This window comes from Aphelocoma coerulescens, chromosome 13, assembly GCF_041296385.1.
Source record: "Aphelocoma coerulescens isolate FSJ_1873_10779 chromosome 13, UR_Acoe_1.0, whole genome shotgun sequence".
Lineage (NCBI taxonomy): Eukaryota > Metazoa > Chordata > Aves > Passeriformes > Corvidae > Aphelocoma > Aphelocoma coerulescens.
This window is the reverse complement of record NC_091027.1, coordinates 8,053,989-8,075,735: the sequence shown is the minus strand read 5'-3', so window position 1 is coordinate 8,075,735 and position 21,747 is coordinate 8,053,989. Positions and strand designations below refer to the sequence as shown.

The 21,747-nt window shown below is 42.1% G+C and overlaps 1 protein-coding gene across 1 annotated transcript in view; it reads right to left on the bottom strand.

Moving 5' to 3' along the window:
* Positions 1-21,747, bottom strand: part of COL23A1 (collagen type XXIII alpha 1 chain) — a 180,853-nt gene that overhangs the window by 48,410 nt on the left and 110,696 nt on the right. The window contains exon 3 of the mRNA XM_069028487.1: positions 2,176-2,220. Within this exon, the coding sequence (XP_068884588.1) occupies positions 2,176-2,220 (45 nt within the window). The remainder of the gene's footprint in view (positions 1-2,175; positions 2,221-21,747) is intronic.

The following is a 21,747-nucleotide window of genomic DNA, read 5'->3' as shown; positions in this document are numbered from 1 at the left end:
CCAGAGAAAAACACTTGCCTTGGCAGGGCTGAGCCTTCTGGCTCTCCAACAGCCTTTGTCTGGAGGCTGTGAAGCCCTAACCAGGCAGGGTCCCCAGGGACAGACACCAAGCACACTACACAAAGTTTTATTCTCATTTATCAGCTGTAGCGATGGAACAAGGACCTGGTTTATGTGTGGTCAGGTTCTCAAACAAATATAGAAATATATATTCAAGTTATCTGGAGAAACAAACATCTGGCAGCTCAGCCAAAAGCAATACACAGCAGGATGCCTGCTCCCTGGGTGTCTATCTGCAGTGGGCAACCCACAGGCTCTGCACTGCATTCCTTGGATTTCACCCTTCGAGCCTGGCTGAGTGTGTGGCTGTGTGCAGTGGGTGGCTGCTGCACTCTTCTCTATTTTCCTCCTCAGTTGCAGAAATGCAAAAAAAGTTGTTACTAAGGTTGGAAATTTTTTTATCATCAATAATTGATTTCTTTTTTTTAATTTTCTTTTATAATGCTTGTTTTCTTGCTGGTTCTGCATTGCTTCCCTGGCAGCTTTCTGCTTCATCAGAGGGATGCTCAAGTGCATTTGCAGATGTGTCACAGCATGAGGGCAAATGATGCTTTTCAAAAGTTTTGCATAAAGCAGGGAGAAGAGATTTAAGAGCATGTGTGAGCTCAGTGCTACCTCCCAGATTTCTGTATGGACCAGAGACACGTCTTGCACAGCGTTTACATAAATGCCTGCATATAAAATCAGACCCACTGTCTGACATCTCCAGCTGCCCTTGGTTGAATGCTGTATTCCACTGTGCCCCTTAGAGCCCTTAGCTGATACTTAAAAAACAGCCAAAAGAAGAATCAAAGCAGTCTGGTGGCTCTTCCTACAGCCCAGCTGCTGGGAAAATGAAACAAATTAACAAAGCTGGCTGGGATCCACCACCTCCCCATCAGCACCCATCCCTTGCCCAGGAGTAAATCCCTGATGCTTCAGGAACAAAAATATCTCAGAAAACACCTAATGCACTCTGGAATACCATCAATGGAAGAGAAGGGAAATGCCTGCCTGCCTTCCTTGTCCATCAGTTCATGTGCTGCTGCTGGTGTGCAGCACAAATCCCCTCAATTTCCTTTCCTCAGAGTTAGAAAAATTGTTTAAAATATTGGTGATCAGAAAGTTATGCTGCCCATTTTGAAATCCCAGTTGTGAATTTTCTATAGTGAGAGGCAGCAGAGAACAGAATTCAGTCTCCTCACTAAATGAAAATCCACTAGCTCCCGTTCATTCTCTCAATGTTCAAGAACCTAAGAGCTGGGACGTAAAATTTCATGTGCTGCTTTCTGGCATATTGAAACAATCCCAAAAACTGCCTGGCTTCCTGGGCACACCCCTGGCCTGTTTTCCTCAGAAAGAGGAACTCCAGCTGCATCTCTCCCTTCTCCAACAGCACTCAGACCCAACAGCAGAAGGTAAACAGCACTTCCCCCAGGTGAAACAGGGTCAGTCCTTTCCCTTTTTAAAGTCAGGGACAAAAACCCAAACCTCACCAGATCCACCAAAGTGTCAGAGACACAGAGTTACAGTCAGCTCAAATGAAAACTCCAGCAAGGTTGCTCTGTGGTTTCACCTGGGCTGAGGGCACAGTGATGCTCAGGGGACCTGCCCAAGGCTGGTGGCTGAGGTTTGGTTATCTCAGACTCCCAAATGCAGACACCAGCACCCTATGGCTGGCAGGCAATGTATGGACACATCCACATGCAGAGAACAAGCCAGTGCACACCTCCCATCTAACATGGCTGGGGGATTCCCTATTTCCATGCTAATTCACTGTCCCTCCTCAGTGCTGGAGGGTGATGAGGCTGAATGCTGCAAAGAAAAATGGAAGGATGGATAAAACATGCAACAGCTGTGAGTGTTTTGAGTGGAATTTGTTTGTCTTTTTTGTTTTGGTTGGTTACTTTTTTTCCTTTTTTTTTTTAATTTGTTTTTGGTTTTTAAGGTTTTGGGGGTTGGTTTGGTTTTTTAAAAATTTTTAATAAAACACTTCATATCCACCACAAAGGACGTAGGAAGCCCCTGTTCCACAGCCTGTTAGGTGGAGGTGACTGGTGTCATTGCCCAAAGGCTCCCATACCACCCAGGGACACCCCCAGGGCCCCCAGTGCCATCGGCACAGGTGATGCTTACCGGGTTCTCCACGCCGGCCAGGCTTCCCTCGCCTCCCCGGGGGCCCTGTGGGAAGCAGAGAGCACAGGGTTAGTGATGTCAGATGGACAGTGAGTTCAGGAGAGTATCTACCACATGTCCTTCCCTTTGGACCCATCTCATGTCTTCCCCCCTTCCCAAATACCAAATAAATTAGTACGCTGCACATCTTAATTACCGTGTTTTTTCCCCACAACATAATTTTGGTGAATAAAACAAGATCGGGCTCCTAGACAAGCTGGGAAGTAGGTTTTGAAGTTATTAGTATTGCTTACACAGTAGAAGGAACCAGGTCTTACATGCTCCAAAATTCTGGGAAGAGGCCTTTGCTGAGCGGGCGGCATTGCTGTGCAGTCCCTGGGTGCTGCAAATGGCTGATACAGGCTTGCAAATCACAGCATTTAAAGTATTAAAGTGAGGAACATAAACCTCTTGGGTACTACTCATGATCTGAGTCAGAGCTTCTTCTGTGCAGACTGCTGACACAGCCTGGATCTGGTCATACATTTATAATTCCAGTCTTAAAGCTTGTTTGTATTCTTACTGTACCGGGCAGCAATGGCTAAGGCATCAATAAAGCGCCATAAATGACAAAATACTCTTAATTAAGGAAAAAAGGCACTCAAACAATAAACACTGATACAGAATACTGCTCCAGCACACACAGAGCATCCAGATCCATGGTAAAGCTGTAACACCACGTCCTCCATGCCAATGTGTTGCAGCCTCTCTGCTGCAGCCAGGATTCCCTGCAGGGCACCTGGAAGCATCACTTCTCCCACAACATGTGCATTGCCAGGCTGGAAGAAAAAGCCCCTTTTTGCAGCCCTCTGCAGTGGATCAGCCAGCTCGGGTGGAGTATGTGCTGAGCGACAGCAACACTAACAAAAAGCAAGAACTCGCTTTTTATCTGAGAAACAACACTGCTCCCTCTCCTTCTGCTGGAAAAGGATGATAAACAAGGATCATTAAATATTTCTGCACTCCTATCAGAATTTCCCCCATTGCATAAACATTTTTGTGCTCAAATGTGCAACTGCATCTCCAGAATTTCAGCCACGGCCTGGAGTACTCCTCTTTGAAGTTTGGATACACTGTCCAGCACTCCCCCTCCCAGCCCACCACAGAGCTCCAGCAGACCCCCTGCCCCCAAATCCCACTTGCTCCCTCGCTATGGGATTGGCAACCTGCAGATAGAAGCCCCAGGTAGTCACAAATGATTGGTAGAAATGTCTACCACTACTCCCTAAGTAACTTGCTCACAAGTTTCTACACGGAAGACAAAAAAAACCCCAAACATATTTGCAGCCTCCTTGAAAGCACATTACAGCCAGGAGAAAGGTTTACTTCCTCCATCCCCAAGTCAAGCTGTTTTGGAGAGGAACCCCCAGCTCTGATGAAGGACCTTTTTCAACCTTGGAGACCAGCTGTGACTTGTGCAATTAAAGCCCCACTATGTGCACCACCCTCTTGGCTAATTTTTGGGGGTCTTACCCCCAGGCAGAGCCTCAGCTGCCTTCAGCCTCCTTGGAGTGCAGGGAGTGCTTTAAACACCAGCCTTGTTTAATCTTTCCCTGCCTTTCCATGGACTCCTCCTGGATCTGTTTAATCTAAAGTGGCTCACTCAGTAACCACTCTGCTTTACCTCTTCTGCTGGTGGCAGGCAGAAAGCACAGGGTGCTCCTTAGGGAGGAGAAAATGTCCTAATGAAGGTGTAGGAGAGGGAGGCCAAGTACTTAAACAAGTGAGTAATGAGTTGGTATTGATGCTTTTAGGCAGCTTAAAGGAGGGTTGGTATCAAAGGGTGAATGCAGAGAGCTCCCACATAAAGCTTAGGTTGGAGCCATTCAACTGAGAATGTGAGAAACCTGCAGGAAACCAAAGATTCGGTATAAAGAGGGACCTTAATACTAGGATGGGTTTTTTTCAAGTTTAAGGGATTTCTTAATACTTCACACCACGTGGGAGAAGTTGGCTCTTGCCTACACCAACACAGGTTGTCCAGAGAGATGGTAGGTATCCCATCCCTGGAAACATTCAAAGTCAGATTGGATGGAGCTTTGCCTGACCTGATCTAACTGAAGATGTCCCTGCTCACTGCAGGGGGATTGGACTAGATGACCTTTGAAGGTCCCTTCCAACCCCAACTATTTTGTGATCTTATAATTCTTTCCCTACAGTCTTCCAGGAAATTTGTAAAGTGGGTGGAGCATATGGAATGACAAATACATTTTAGAGATACTGCTTGTGGCAAGTGGGAGATAAACCAAAATTGAGAGATGAAAAAATTGAAAATCCATTCTCATCTGTTTTGCTGCTGCTTTTATCTGAAAGCAATTTGCTAAAAAAAAAAAAGGTAGCATTTTGGAAACTACATTTAGAATCCTGCTACCATTCAGTAGCTGGGTTAGGAAATGTCTCTGAGGAGAAAAAGTTTTGGTGGGAATTAAAAGGAAAAATATCAACCCAGTATTTACTTTGGGCAAGAGTTGCAAGTGTGAATTCTGTGATACAGATGTGGGTGAGCAGGACAGAGACCTCCCAGCTCCCACGGGAGAGGGCAGCACATAGGAACAACCCAGGAGTCATTAATGCCATCTGCAGCCTCAGACTCTGCAGATGTGATAAAGTCTATGGTCTGCACAATTGGAAATTATTATTTTAGCAATTTCTAGCTTATTCTGGGGGCTCAGCTTTGGATACTGCTTAATGAGCTGGGTATAAAGTGAATCCATACTACACTTCTTGTTTTCAACCCCTTTAAGAAACTACAAAAGAAATTAAGGAGGCCTGGGAATTTGCTTGAAGATAAATGTTCCCTGTAAACTGTTACCTAATGACTCCATCTCCCAAGACCTCGCAGTCTGATGCTTGTTCAATATAATTAAGATTTATGTTGCATTAAAGTAAATTGGGCAATAGCCGAGTCTTTTCTTCTAACTGTGCCAGCCCCACTGTATCAGTTCTGGGAGTCCTTTATTTACATTGTTACGAAAGAGGGTTTTGGAGAGGAGAATGAGTACAAAGCATAACAGTCTATTTTTAAACAACTTGTCACGTTCAAGCTAAACAGCTTTAATCCAGGGCATAATATGCAATTTCTGACAACACCATAAGTTTCCCAGTAAGATGATAGATTTAGTAACACTAAGACAAAGAAAGAGAATGAAATACATTGCTATTTGAAAATATTATGAGGAAGGGATGATGGATGAAAGAATAGCTCCTCAGAAACAAGGTAAAAAGTTCACAGTAAACAGATTCACAATTGCTGGGTAGCAGCCACTTATGTCATCTACTGTGGGCAAGTAAATGAAATATTAAAAATCAGCATCACTTTATAGTTCACATAAAATATTGTCAAAAGCCAAACCCATGTACTTGTCCACAGTACAGTAAATAACCTTCATTTGAACTAATTTACCCATTGCAAGTTGGGCTGCTCGATGAACACCATAATCCATCAACACCAGGACAACAAGCACTATGTGTGTTTAATGTCTTTTTACCCTGTATAATTAACCCAAATCTAGTCCTTGACCCATGTTCCATGGCTGAGAGGCTGCATTGCTGCCTCCCATCCCTTCAGCTGGACGGATATGTTTCTGCCTGGGCAAAATACTGTTGGGCATCAGGTAAAATCAATGTTTGTCAAGGACAAAGCAAGTTTAAAATGTTAGCAAGAAAGAGAGTCCAGCAAAACCTCGCTGAATACCAATGTTTTGTTAAATGTTATGCCAGTGCAGAACATTTTACCTAAGAACTTGTGGCACCAACTTGTGCTCTTCCCTTAAACTTCTCCTACGATTCACCCTTTTCCACTGAGAACATTTACACACACATGTCCCATAAATCTGGGTCCATCTCTTCCTTCCAGCCATGCGCTGCTGAGGCTCTCAGGGACTTTCTTTTTTTGTTATGTTGATCCAAAGAAGTAGCTGGGAACAGCATTCAAGTAAAAACTTTGGCCAAGTGAAAGGAAGACCTATCTTAGTGGATCTTTAGACCAGAGGGTTTTTTCCCTTGCAAGCACGACACAGTGAGCTGATCATGTTGTGAACTCTCAATCATAAATATTTAGGTTATTTTTAGGGCCTTATTTTCTAGAGGAACTCATATCTAACACATTGTGCTCTAACATGGGATTAAATATTACACCAATTTTACACCACTCATGTGGTTGCACTTAAATTCTTTTTTTTTTCTTTTATGAGCTTCAAATGGTTTAACTTGTTTCCCCTTCTTCCCTTTTGGCATTTTTCAAGTTGCTTTCAATATATCAGCATTTTTTTCAGTTAAAAATGAATCAACCAGAAGAATGGCTTGAACAAATTGGTTGGTTCAGCCACTCTCAAAAAGTGGATTTTTTTTTTTTTCATATGGCTTCACTTAGAAGGAAGGAGAACTTTGCAGCAGAGCACCGTGGGGTCTGGTATTGAGCACAAGGAAACTGTGGCCCCGGCCTAGCTGGCTGTTTCTGCACAAAGGCCAATTTACTTTCTTGTTCCCTGAGGAAAAGGTTTATGGTTCATGGGCAGAAGTCAGATGCTGTGATGCTTGCTCAGCTGATACTCATCAGGTATTCAAGTCAGGCTGTGGCTCCGAGACCGCAGATCTGAGATTAAACAGTTTTGGGTCAAAACATTTTGCGTGAACCTTTTTGGCTTTGGATTCCAACAGACCCAAAGATTCAAAGCAAATACCAGATGCAGATTGGAAACATGCAGCACCTACAGTCTGCAGAAGTTTTCCAAATAAAACAAACAAAAAAGTAATATCTAGACTCATTTCAAATTTGGCCCAAGTGCCCCAAAATCTCTCTGAGATCCTGGGCTACATTATGTCTTAGCAAAAAACACCCAGAGAGCAACCTCTAGTTGTTAGCTGGGGAGAGCTCCTTGCAGTTCCATCCCTGATCCAGTTGCTTTCAAGGCACAAAAGAAGCAAGAAATTGTTTTCCTTCTTATACCTTCAAAAACATCTTCCTCACAATGCACTGGGGAACTGCGCTCAACCTCAGGGAACAAAACATCTGCACCTCAGGACCTCAGCACTAAAGGTTTACAGCCTCAAACTCTTCTTTACCTAGAGCTAAGCTAAAATGCAGGGTACCCCAAAATGAGGGATATCCAGGCGGGGACAGGGTGCAGTTTTAAACTTTTCCAACAAGATGGAGCAGAGCAAATCCAAGCCCCAAATCTAACATTCAGCAGCACCAATAAAACCTGCACACAAGGTGTAGCAGCTTGAGATGACACAGTATTTCAAGACCAGGGAGAAATTCAGTGTGCTTTAAGTGTGTTTTTACCTGTAGCCAGAGAAGTCCCCTCTTACCCTGGGTGGATATGTGTTGCAAAAGAAATAAAAATAAAATTCAAGCTCATTCAAAGTGTGAAATGATACATGCACACCCACTGAAACCAAAGCTCTGATTATGCTCCATTTAAAACAACCAAGATGGTGCCACTCACTCCATACTCTGGATTCCCCACCCTCCGCCCCTAAATAATATTTTTTCTTTTTTTCCCACACGCAGGGACAGTTTCTTCAAACAGTCAAGTGCATACAGCTCTTTTGTTTAGTCATCAGGGCACGAAGATAAACTGAATTTGAGACATAAATTAAGAAGTGACTGGAATAAAGCCACAATTGCACTTACATCAAACATGGGATTTTTCTTCTCTTGTTATGGCTGGTCTTACTCAGGCCGTTTCCAGATAATACACTGGCACAGCTGCAGTGCAGGGCAGGAGCAGATGTTTTCAGCATTTTTAAATTTTTAAAACAAGAGGATGCATATTTTGGCAGCTGTGGGGGCTGCTATATGCAAGGTAAAAAAGTTTTCATGGCAGATTTCAGTTTTCCACATCTGCACCAAGACAGCTGCTCCAGTACACGTCCTGGACAGAGATGGGAACTTCAAACATCTTTCAGAAAGTGTCTATGCACAAACACGCACACATATTTGGTTTAACGTTTCTTTATGAGAACAGTGACAACCTCTGTTCATTGTCCCCATATGCTCCTACACACTTAAAACACTTAGAAAGATTAAAAAAAAAAACGTTCAGGTCACAATCTCTTCAGAGGCTTACTGGTTAGGCAAATCAGACATAGCTGTATCAATCTGGAAAATGAACACAGACTCATTTTTCTTCTACAGATACAAGCTAGGAATCCAAGTAGTGATAGAGCTGGGAACAGAAATGATGCCAAACTCACATTGCATTTGACTGAAATTCATGATCCTTACATTCATTATCTTCAGCACCAGGTAACTGAAAGTAACACCGCCCAGAACAAGCGATGAGCAAGCGGACACCCTCGAGGTCTTTTTCCTGCTCAAATAATTTCTAACACAAAGTCACCTCTGGGAAGAATCAAGAAGTCACCAGCAATAGATTTATTCAGCAGATGAAGATTGCTCTACTTGAATCACTAAATCTGCCTCATGAAACACCAGCCTGTTTTACCAACACAAGGAACAGATGCACATCTCAGGAGCACCTCTACAACATGACATAATGGTGTATTTCTTGCAGAAATAAGACAATTTTCTTTTTTTCTAAGAACTGCAAGACACTTCTGTAAGGTAAGGGAGATAATGAAGCACTTATTTCTTCCTTCAGCTTTCAGTTGCAATCTGACATTTAAACAAGTTTGACATGTTGGATTACAAAATCTCTTGTGAAACATTCAGATCTGACACAAAGTACTTGGGTTTTGATGAATTGCATCTTTGGAGCACGGAAGTACTCAAAGCTAATGCGTCTTATCTACAATCAGAATTAGCCATTCCAGAGCCAAGGTCCCACAGAGAAAAAAAATAAAATACTCTTTGTCATTTTCAGTATGTGAAAAATGAGAAGAGACACCAGCAAGTCAAGACTTCGAGAGCAGCTGAATAACACGGTTCCTTGGATACCTAGAGAAGATCCCAGCGACTACAGAGAAGTGTCTACGGTGGAGACTTTAAGCAAAAACTCACATCCTTTGTATTTATATGTTATTCTCACACTTGCAGACATAGTCTGTGGATAATGCCCCTTCTGGCAGGATTTTCCACCCTCATTGTTTCCCAGTTTCCTATGAAGGGGAGCCCAAGCTGCCATGTGCAAACCATAAAGCATCCAAGGGATGGGGCCAAGCACATCCTAAGAACACGCCCACAACCATCACAGTAATATCACCAAGAGAATTTGCTTCTATGTTACAAATTAAATTCAACATAAAAATCAAAGTTTTCCTGTTTCCAGGCTCATCCAACACTGCACTTACGTGTGACTATTTCAGCATCTCTAAAAAACCTGTTAAATTCTTCCTCCTGTGGCCTTCAAAAGAAACATTTTTCTCCTGTGTAACCCTCTCTCCACCCCAAATCTCCTGTATACACAGAAGGCATTTCCTACACATTTGTAAGAACTATCTTGTTTTCTACACCTTATTCCACATGCATCATCATCTCTATAAAGAGAGATCAGGAATAGCCTATCAAGCAAATATGAAGTCAGATTCTGGAGCTACTTCTACTTCCATTATCTGCATTAACCCTTGACCAGGGCTGCATGATGCCATATGCTTCAAAAGACAGAGGAAAAGCACATCTTAGTGAAACAGAACCCCAAGCAAAATGCAAACAGCCAAATCCCCTCCATGCAGATGAAGCCTTGTAAAACATAAGTAAAAGCTGTACAAAACAAAACTAAAAAAATCACATCATTTTATCACAATGTCAGCAGTGTCACACAAATAAACAGCTCTAAGTTACAGATACTAACGAGGTTGTCTGTTCCAAAATAATTGTACCTAATATAAAACATCCAGTGAAACTGACACACAGTCTTCAGCAGAGTTAAGTGATAGAAGTTAGACACAGGTGATCCTCCTCCCAGACACTCAAAATTAAATTGATGTGTGAATTCATTCTGCCCTGAATTATCCAATAAGCAGTTAATCTAAGAATCAGACTAATTTAGGTAGGAAAAGACATCTAAGAACATTAAATCCAACCATTAACTCAGCACTGCTAAGTCCCTAAACCATGTCCCCTAAATGCTGCAAAAAGCAAGCAGACCATCTGCAAGCACAGTTGCTGACCCAAGGAAAAAGAAAAAAAAGAGAGAGAAAACAAAGTCTTCTCTCTTTTAAGTAGAAAAAATTCAATAACAATGTGAACTTGTAAATACAATGTATACATGCCTCAAATATCCTCGTTTTTGGTTTCTACGAAAATAAGCAGTTTTTAGAACAAGCATGTAAATCTCATTTTTGCCACAGAAGAATAAGGCTGAGGTCACCCTGAGATTTCTCTGGGTACAGCTGAGGGTGTCACCATCGTGGGAGAGGACATGACATTTCTTAGCCTCTGGATTTTTCTTCTCCCTTCAGCTAATATGTTTGCAATAAATCTTACAGGAACTTAAGCTCTAGCTGTACATTTAAAGCACAACTCAAATTCTTTGGAAATTATAACCTTTTGTGAAAGGGCAAGTGCATAACCATATATTTGAGGGATACAGTCTCTGCCTAATGGTGTGGGAAATTGTCTTTTTTATAACCAGATAAGTTCTCCTCTTTTCAGTATTTCCAGACAGGGAAAGCCTGGAGAGCAGCTGATGAAGAGCACTGCAAAAGTAGAAGAAAAAGATTGAGAATAGAAGATCTGAGGAAAAAAAAAAAAGAGGAAAGTAAATCAAAAGCCAGAAAGAGTCTTCAAATGTAATAGAATATCCCTACACATTGTGTCGGACCAGCCTTGCAAGGAGATATCTTCCTACTTGAGATACCTCCTGGAGGAGAGAAGTTAACTCTCAAACTTGTGGAAGCTTCCCATGTCGGGGCTGAAATTATAATGGAAAAAAATTGCAAGTGAAGTGATTCCAGCCCCAGAGCAGCAGAAACAATATACTTTGTTCTCACAAATTGGGACCAGGTAAGTTGGCACAAGGTCTTTGGCAAAGAAACAATTTAGCCTCAAATTTGAAACCAGAGCAATAGTATTAGATCACTTACTCAGACGTAAGTTGTGAGCAGCTGTTTGGCTTTTCTTTCACACAAAAGCTTATACTGTAAAAGAAATTCCTGGCCCACATTCAGATGCTATATTTGCTCATAAGCAGTGTTTCTCATTTGAGTCCTGATAATGCAATGAAATCAGTGATGAAAAATTTTTACAGAAGAGATGCAGAGGAAAAAAAAAAGTATCTCTTTAGAAGTACTTAGGTCTTACTGTTTGCTAAAATTCTTATTTTAACTGCAAATATAATTAAAAGTACAAGTGTCTTCTCTCCCTGCTGACCTTGGGCAAACACCAGATTGACTGTGTGTAAACAGTTTGCTTTCCCACCCATCTGAGATCCTTCCAACAAAGGAATACATGAACTCTAATGAAAAATACAGTTTCCATTCTATAGGCAGAACCAGCACGTGCTACAGCCATATTCACTCCCCAGAAAGAATACCGTGTTTCCTGTAGCAAGTGTGAATGATCAGAACAATATAATCCCTTTTACTGCCTTGTACCTGACCTACATTGCACAGCTTCCAGCAGAAATAAGCTGAGGCAGTTGCAGTTAAAATTGCCAGATGAGGCCTAAATGGCCACACTTAAAAGCTCTAATAAATAAAGGTAATTAATGACTAACTTAAGAGCAGCATTTGTGTATCAATTTAAAGAATTAGGCTTCCAGCCATAATGCTAATCCATGTCAAGTCTGAATTCAATTAACAAGCAGGAGCATGGTGGCTAATACAAAGGAAGTGATTAGAAAAAAAAAAGAAAAAAAACAGAATAAAACCAAAGTGCACTTTCAGGATGGGTACAGGCTGCACAAGCCTCTGGGCAACCCCATGAAATACAAAAGTACTCCAGAATTTAATCACAACTTCCATCAGAAGGCAAGACAGCTCCAACCTAAGATACCTGGCCACAGAGACATGAAACCTCCCCTTTGGCCATGCCCAAGCCTACATGACCAGGCTGCAGACAGCAGTGTCAGGGTGAAGGAGTGCTCACTCCAGGCTGGGAGTGTGGATGCTAAAGGATATGGTTAGCAATGAGGCTGACTACAAAACAGCTGTAGGAAAATCAGAATAAAAAAAAGAGGTGTATCAGCACATATAAAAACAGAGTTAAGATACCAGAGAGCCTGCTGACACTTCTCTGGCACATGCCATGCCTGGGAGGTGGTTGGCTTGAGGTGGGGAACAGGTGCAATTAGTGAAATGGGATGAGCCAACAGACACAAATTTGCAAAGGCAAACTCTGTTATAGCCCCTTTCTGCCATATTCCGGGCCTGATCTGGTCCAGAACTCAGTGGCAGTGGTTGTTTCTATTGAAGTGCAAAGAGGAGATGATTTATTGCTCACACATCTGGGAAATGTTTCAGTAACAAGTTCATTTTAGACCGAAGTCTTGTGGGCCAGTGTGTTGCACCACAAGTCGCTTCCAAGCACGCGCCTCAGCCGATGCCTTTACGAGACACAGGTACAGTGTGGGGCTCTGCACATTAAACCCACAGACTACCAAAAGGAACTCTGTAATTTGCTTAATGAGGTCATTTGCCTACTCAGTGTATCTTATTTGATGGCCAGTCTGGTTTATCAGAGCGAACCAGTCTGGCAAACAGCTCAAAAAGCCATAATGAAGTGACTGACTGCTCAGCTGCTTCTTCCAGATGCTTAATTCATTACCAATTACCCAAAAGCATCTTTCAGAGGTATTTAGACCATTTTCAGCTCCAGAGTTTCAGTTGTCTATAAAGCAACAGGCCAATAAATCTTTTTACGTGGCAGCTAAACCTATTTCCCACTTTAAAGTAAAAAAAGCAGGATCAATAGGACAGAAAGGCAGCAGTGTGGGAGGTGTACAGCATTTTTCTTTTTTAATAGTGAAAAGCATCTTGAAGATGAAATGGAAAATTTGAATTATTTCTGACAATCCCAAGGTGCAAATTTTTACCTGCAGATACTTGAATTGTGTCATCTGTGCTTTTTAGAGATCAGCTAAACAAATGCTGGATTGCCAGTTTAACTTACCAAACGATATCCAGGAAAGGTTCAAAGGTTTAGCAGAGATGAGGTATTGTTGCTCTTTAAACACTGAGATGAGATGAAAAGAAAGAAGCAATTATTCCGAGCAAAGCCATCCAATATGTTACTAAGTTTGGATAAGACCATCAGTTTCCACTTGTATTTTAAAGAGTCCAAGTTTGGGAAAAACAGCACAAAACATGGTGAAAGAAGGAAAACAAGCCAGAAAAATATGAAAGGGAAAGACAAGAAGCATCTGACTTTCTTTTGGTGTAAAGGACAAGTCCAGTGGTGAGATTGTATGGACCTGAGAGAGACAGCATGACATTTTGGCACAATAAGGGACAAAAGAGAATCAAGGAGGAAGATTTCACTTCCCAAATATGTCAGTTTGAGACTTGATTGAAGCATTTTATGAGCTTTTTTTTCCCACAGAGCACTATTTTCTGAGTCATGTGCTCTAGGTAAGATTTTGCCAACCCTCCAAGTCTACCTTGTTCTTGACAGACAATGAAAAATGGCAGGTTTCTCCTCAAAGTGAAGCAGCAGGGTTGGCCTACATCTTACATAGATTAATATACGATGCCTATTGTTGGATCTTTCCAAGATTTTAACTGAAATCAGACCTGGATTTTAAATGCAACACAGTAAGTCAAATCCTGCTTTCAATTTTACTTTCTGGATTCCAGGATACACTTTTACACTATTGATATCCTGGATGTAATTTCACCTGAGGATCTAAAACTGTTTCAAGAAGAAACCTTAACAGTCTTGCACGAATACAGATATAATGCCACTGAATTCTGAAATGGAGTTAAATGAAGCCTTTGAAAGGGCAGTTAACCACATAGTGAAGTGTAGCAGATGGAAACTAACCCTGAAAGCAGGAAAAAAAAGGAAATCATGCTGGTAAGGGTCAGAGGTTTACAGTGTTTTCAAACCACTGCTTCAGATGGTGTTTTTTCTCCCAATAGATGAAAATTTTCTAGGGCATCTGGCTCATTCCTCTAAGAATTGTGCTGGTGTAATTTGATTATTCATCAATACTCATAATCAGCCTTTCAGCATTTACTGCATCCATAGATGAATAATGCAGAGCCTGTTTGTGTTGCAGGCCAGGACTTTGAGGGATTTAGGGAGTACTAAGCAATGAAGCTCAGTCTGAAGTTGAAACCAAATCCCAATGTTTCCACACATTGTAGGCTTCAGAAAACATTCCAAAAATTCCCACCCTAAGAGTAGAAATACCTATAGATCCAACAGGGTTTTATAGAAACTAAATATGGTTCTGTAGAACTAAGGTAAGAACTTAGAACAACAAAAAATGCCATTTCCCATTTTCCCCTTCCCTCCTTCCCAGATTGTTGAACAGTCTCAGAATCCATTCTGGGTTTGGATTTTCCAGATAATTAGAAAGACCACACAGCCAGAGTAAACTCCCAAAGTACATTTTGCTTTGCAATCACGTGTCCATATTATGCTAGTGCTACTCCCAGTCAGCTCCACCCACAGCTGTGCATCCCCTGCATATCCCACCCCCACCAGCAGCCCGTGGAGCAATGCTGCCATGCAGCAAGAGCAAGTATTTCACACACATAGTCCTCAGCCACTGCAAAAAAACAATGCTAATTTAATCTGATGCAGAGCAATGACATGAGCAATGAACTGGTGAGCAAGAAATCCAGTCCCCAGCAGGGAACTCCTGTGTCCCCAGGAAGCATCTCCTGCCACAAAGGCACCTCATGGGAGTCTTGGGTTGTGTTGGACACCACTACCACATAGATGTGAGTGGTTGCACAGACCCATTACCAGGAAGACCACTGAAACCATGGCTAAACCCAGTCCTAAACCAGGCTTTTGTCTGGGAGGGAGATGTTCTCTCACCCGGAGGCAGAGGTGCAATAACCCAAATTCCCCAGGTGAAAGCAAGCTCTGAAGAATGATATCTGGCTTCTGCACAACTTGCCTGTCAAACCTCTCTTTTGCTGATCTTTCTGTTTCTTATCTTCTTGCTTGTGTTTGGAGCTCAAACAAGTGAAGGACCTGGCTGCTGCGGGGGTCAGCCCCCATGGCCCCTCTGCACCCTGGGTCCCAGGCAAGGAACTCATCTGGGCACCTTCCTCATGGCCAGTCCAGTGCTGGGCACCATCCAGAGTGGCACAGGCCTCCCCTAATCCCTGGCATTGCTTCATCTCTCTTTTCCTCAAAAGTGACCCATAGTCTTCCTCTTGGAGATGAAAAAGAAAATCTTACTCGCAGTCACTACTCTGCCACTTCTCTCTTTTTTGCAGCTCTCTCTATACCCCTCCTGCTGCTGACAAAGATTATTTCCCACCTTCACTTTCTTGTGTGTTTACATTTGCTGCAGTACCATAAAGCAGAGTAAATTTTGCAAACACTCTGCCTGAATCCATATAATAATAAATCAGATCCTCCAAGAAACTATGTGTCACTTGTATAAAACTGAAATGTTTAAACCACCCTCACCCCCCCCCCCCAAATTATCACAGCTGCTTCTCCCCTCCCCTCCAGCAACTCCTCAGCCACCTCTGAAAGCTGTTACTGCTCTGACTTACAGGGGGACATCAACAACCCAACACAAGCTGACTGATTGACAAGCCCCATTCCTTTTAAAACTGACTTTGCTTAGTAAACCATTTAAAATATGTCAAACAGTTTCAACAGTTCCCAGTGAAACTACTGTCAACTCCATCCCCTCTGGAGAAGATAATTATCTTATTTATAGGGGTTGGGGAACAAATGCTGAATTTCTTTTCCATAATCATTTATTAATTGTTCTCATATTGAACAATTTACTTTGGTATATATAATACATGAAAAATTTACTTCAGTAAAATAAATAAGATCCAGCCCTTGCTCATATTGCTGCAAGAAAAATTAATTTTGCAGAAGTAGGGAAGCCCAGGGCAGGAGCCAGCTCTCACTTGTCCACAAACTGAATGGGAAACTGTAGAAGGTAGTTAGGAAAGAGTACCTTTACAATGGGGGAAAAAAAAAAGAAAAAAAGAAAAAAGAAAAATATAGTCCCAGATTACAGATATTCATCACAGTTCACTCTGAGCATTTATTGTACTATTACTGTTACAGCAACCAGGAGACTTCTATCAGTTTTGCAGAGGGCAGGCATACAAAGCTCCTGTTGTAAAGACACTGCTATTGGATGATACCTACACGACAACAAAAATGACTTTCAATAGGAAATGGGTAGTAGAAAAAAAAGGATAAACAACAACTCAAGTATGACCATAACTTTCCCATGGTCACTTAACTTCGGCGGTAGTGACTGACTCAGATTTTATTGTATGGTTTTACAACCATGAAGGAGAATTCACTCAATTCACTCTTTTTTCAGTTCTTCAAATATGAAAAGGTGCCTTTGAAATTTCAGGGGTATGGGTTTTGCCTGAAAAAAAGGAGTTTGATGCTTATGGGAAGGGTAATTTTATGTTTTTACAAAAAGAAAAAGTATTTTAAGCCACAGCAGGAAATTGCAAGCAACTAATGTAAACTGGACACTTGACAATCACTAGAAAATATTTACACTAATATAACTATAAGTACCCAAAGGAAACAAACAAATGCCAGAAACACAACTTAAGTTGATGGAATGAGAAATAAACACAAGAATAATGGATGAGTTCAGCCCAAAACCTTTGTGCACATGTGTGGAGCAGTCCCTTCTCCTCCAGTGCTGTTCCTGCATCTCCATCTCCCTGGTCCTACCCAACAGACTCCACTGCAGATGTGCCCTGGGATATGTGAGTGCCTTCATTTAAGCCATTGTAAACCTCAAAGTTTGGCCCTAAGTTGCCCCACAGAAGTTTAGACTATATAGTAAAAAAAAATTTCTTCACTGACCACCCTTGTCAGGCATTGAAACAGGGAATTGCCATCCCTAGAAGTGTTGAAAAGGAATGTGGATGGGGCACCTGGGAACATGGTTTAGTGCTGGACTAATGGTTGGACTCAATCTCAGAGGTCTTTCCTAACTGTAACAATTCTGTGATTCCATGATTCTAAAGCATTTTCTCATTTGAGAAAGTGATGATAGAGCCCAGGAAAGAGAAGTAGCTCACAGGGACACCGTAGGAGCTTGGCCCCCCTGAACACTGGAAATTAGAAGCACTCATAAGTCCATAAAATTCTCAGTTTGGAGCAACTGCAAACCCAGGGCTGCTTTGTTGTTTCCACGTGGCTGCACTGATGGTGCTGGAGAATCACAGAATGGGTCAGGTCAGAAGGGACTTCAGTGGGTCATCTGACCCAAAGCCCTGCCCAGGCAGGGTCACCCCAGAGCACACGGCACAGGATTATGTTTGGCCAGTTCTTGAATATCCCCAGTGAGGGAGACTCCACACCCTCTCTGGACAATCTCTTTCAGTGCTCGGTCACTGCACACTGAAGCTCTGCCTCATGTTCAGGTGGACCTTCCTGTGCATCAGTTTCTGTCCATTGCCTCATTCTATTGCTTGGTACCACCAAGAAGAGCCTAGCTCCACCCTCAACACTCTCCTTTCAGATACTTACATATATTTATGCTTATATACATTGAAATCATGCATTTTATGGGACCACAAAGACCCACAGTTCATACTACTCCTGAATCAAGTTGCACAAACCCTGAGGGCTTCATTTGCACCTGAAAAATAAACCTGAACCTCTTTTAATGGGTGTTTAAGCAGAATCACTGTGACAACCTGAGAAATGGCTGAGAGACACTTTATTCCTGAAGTGCTGCTGCACCATGGCAGCAGCTCCTGCCCAGAGTTAAGGAGGTGATAAACACTCATGCTGAGTGCGGCACAGACCAGCATTGTCTCTGGTTTTAGCTCTTGTTGACAGTGGATGAAATCCAGATTTGGAGCTGTGCATCCAGAAACTGCAGCTTGCTTTTGGAGCCTGAGCCATTGCACTCTGCATTTAGTTGGAAACCCTGCTAGTGGAACATATGGCAGCATGGCAAAGGGGACAGGAGCACCAAGCCACCACTCTGGACTCATTCCACAGTATGGCACAGTCCAGCCAGCAATCCAGAAATACCCAAACATGAGGTTTGGTTTGCTTGTGGGAGCTTCATACCACAAACTGCTTAATTTTGCTCTGTGTTTTTGGTCTGCTGTCTTGTTCTGGAAGCTTTGCAGAAGCTGTTGTGTCTCAGATGTGCACTTTGCAAAACAGAGAAATTTCCACCTTGTCCAGTGAAAGGCAGAGCCCTTTCAGCAAGTCCCTCGGACATCGTGGCCATGTGCACAGAGCAAGAGCCAGCAGAAGAAATTAATTCAGCACATAAGGAACAAAGGATATCAGGACTGCCAAGAGAAATATTAACTTTTCTCAAATGTGTGTTTGACATTGGTTTAACCATATTAATTTGCATACAATGCACATCTTGCACAAAGTTGGGTGAACTAATGACAAAGTGGGTCATTTCACAGAGCAAACAATGTCAGGGCACAAAAGTTAGTTTTTCATCATAAGACTTCAGGTATTTGAGTCCCCTTAAAGCAAACAAAACAGGATCAAACAAGCCTAGAGCACTATCACTTCTCAGCTAATCCCAGACAGCAACCTGTGCTGAGCACAGGTAGCAGCTCTATCATCCATCCCTCCCCTCTCCACCGGCTCAAAATTCCTGAAAATACCCCATTTGAAAATGCCCAGTATGAAAGATGCTTGACATATTTTCATCTGCATCCTCATTTACAGCAGCCCCAGACTCACAGCTGTGCTGCACTAATCCCCAGTTCAGCCATCCCCAACCTCTGCCTTTGCTGATTACCCCAACCCTGACCTGCCGAGCAGCGAGATTTAATCCTCCCCTGAAATGCTTCCAAGCCAGATTCAAACTGCCAAGAAAAAGTCCACATTCCTCAATTTCCATCACCCTTGGCTATATGCTTTGTTGGCTGAATTATCTTAATAGAAATATGTAAGTACTCGAATGTGAGTGCATGTTTATCCCCACCTCTGGAGAGAAACCTGCCTTGCCCTACAGCCATCACACCCCAGGGAGCCCTTTTCTGTCCTTGTGCACTGGAGATTTGCAGATTAATCTCACCAAACCAGCTCTTTTCAACCTGGCAGCACAGACCATTCAAAACAGCTTTTCTGCATTAGAACAAAGACCTGTTTCTAGACATGATCCACCACTTCCATACAGGTCTTTTGAAGTTTGCTCTACATTTTTCTAGAAAGGAGGGAAGATGTTTTCTCTGTCGGACTTTGGACACACTGAGTATCCCAGTACATGCCCAGAAAAACCTTTTTGCAGCCCGAGTCCAAATGGGTCCCCATTTTGACCAAATATTGGTAACACTCCTCTGTTTCTCTCTCCTCCTTCAAACTCCTTGGACAAAGATGCTGAAGGAAAAGAGCCCAACTCTTTTTGCCAAGGGATGCACAGAATCCTTCCATACTTCCTAACACAGATGGTTTCCAATAAAAACTTACGTACAAACAACATCTGCAAAACTACTGTCAGACCTCCACAGCATCCTAAACAGCTGTCTGCCATAGAATAAACAAATATTTTTCTTGTTTTATGTCTAGCAGTACATTTTATCCCAGAGATCTACAGTGGCGACTTCTGGGAGGGAGGAGTAGTGTTGGGGGAGATGGAGAGAGAGCTGGGACAATGCCCTGCTGAGAAAAGCAGTAGCTCCTGGGTGTCCCAAATTGTGCTTTTGGCTCTAAATAAAACTTACCTTTTCAAAGTTACTAGTTATTAATTAAAAAACAAACCCTGATGATCGTCACATAGACTTAAAATACCAGTGGGGCATTGGGGCTGCCCGGAAAGGAAAGATGTCTTTTCCAAATACTGTCTTTAAACTTTCACTCGCTCCACAATAAAATTACTGGTTTTTAATTCAAACATCCCAACCCTTCATATAAAGATCCCAACTTCACTAACTTGAGGGGCACAGGTCACTGCAGCTGTAGAGTGCTCATCACAACAGGAATTTCTTCATGCCCTGGACAAAGGGTTCATACCAAAAGAACTGGCAGCATCTCCATTAAAATGAAATGTTCTCCTTCCCTTTTTCTGTGCCACACGCAAGCTCCCCTACTAAGTTTCAAATTGTTTTTTAATCTAGTTATTAAATTAAGTGTCTTTTTTATCTTAGAAAAAAGTTTTATTTGTTTATTTGTTTATGATTTCTTTTAGAGCTAATGTAAGAGGTCAAATAAATTCCAGATGACATCCAGACTCTTCTGTATTTGAATTTTTTTGTCTTTTCTTTTGAAATTCACAGAAAGGAACATGTAAAGATCACAAGAAAATGCAATGATCTTTAAATCCCTGGATTTTCATCTTCTGCTTGCAACAGCAGCACTATCATGGCAGGATCTATGCTACATAATACCAACTTCTGTTGTATGAGATCTAATTACCTTTCTTTTTCAACCTAGCTCACAATACTCACTAGTTCTTACAATGCCACGGGCTGAAAATCATATGGTAATAGGAATTGTGTCAGTCATATCCAAAGGTTTTTCCCATTTAGCAGTTGTGGCCATGAGGTTAAGAACTGGGGACACGGAGAAGCTACAACATACCAATGGCAATCCCAACGAGTACATATTATATCACTTATAGTCTAAATGCTCACAATTCCTAATTTTAGACCTCTAAGTCAGTCCATGGAAGTGCTGAACACATTTTAACCAAGACTTGATTTCCTGACAATAACCACAGTTCAAATTAACCAGCACAACTCCTGGAAGAGGCAATAGGTTGCATCTTAAAACAAGTCAAGACTGAATCCACGACTTAACCTAAATCATTTGGCAGTTTAGGAGCACAGAGGACACTCTCCCTGTCAGGTCTCCTTGACCACGAAGGTCTTTGCCCCGTGGCCAACTGACTTTTAAGATTGCACCACACATTTTAATACAACAAGATTGAAGCTCAGGATCAAATGCTGGAGGGTTGGAAATAAAATATTAATTAAAAAAAAAAATATTTTCCTACTCTGTTGCTCTGCCTGCAAACAGACTACAAAGGCTTTGCCTTGCTCAGAACTGCTGGTTTCCCAGCATTCACAAATTCTGGCCTCAGCTGTAGCTACTTCAAAGGCAATAGATATGGTTCAGAGAGAAAGGAAAACTGGAAATAAAAACGATGCTGGCATTTCAGCAAAATACTGGTCACTTAGTGAGAAATCCTTGGGATCTCTGAATTAATTTTAGATTGCTTGAAATTTATCTCCCTGCATCTTTTTGATGCATCCCATTTTCTGCTGTGAATTTCTCCACATGATAGCTCTGTCTCCACAATCCCTGAAAATTAAAAAAACAAATCAAACTGCCTTTTCACAGTCAAGCAAAGTATAAGCCAAATAACTTGAATTCCAAGCTTTCATTTGAAGGGAAGAGTTGTCATAAAATTATCACTAGCTCAAACCATGTATCAGTTCCAGGACTCCTTCCAGGGCAAGAACACAGGTAGATACTGGGAATACTGAAATGAGAGTCCCAGGGAGGCTTTGGCAGAGTAG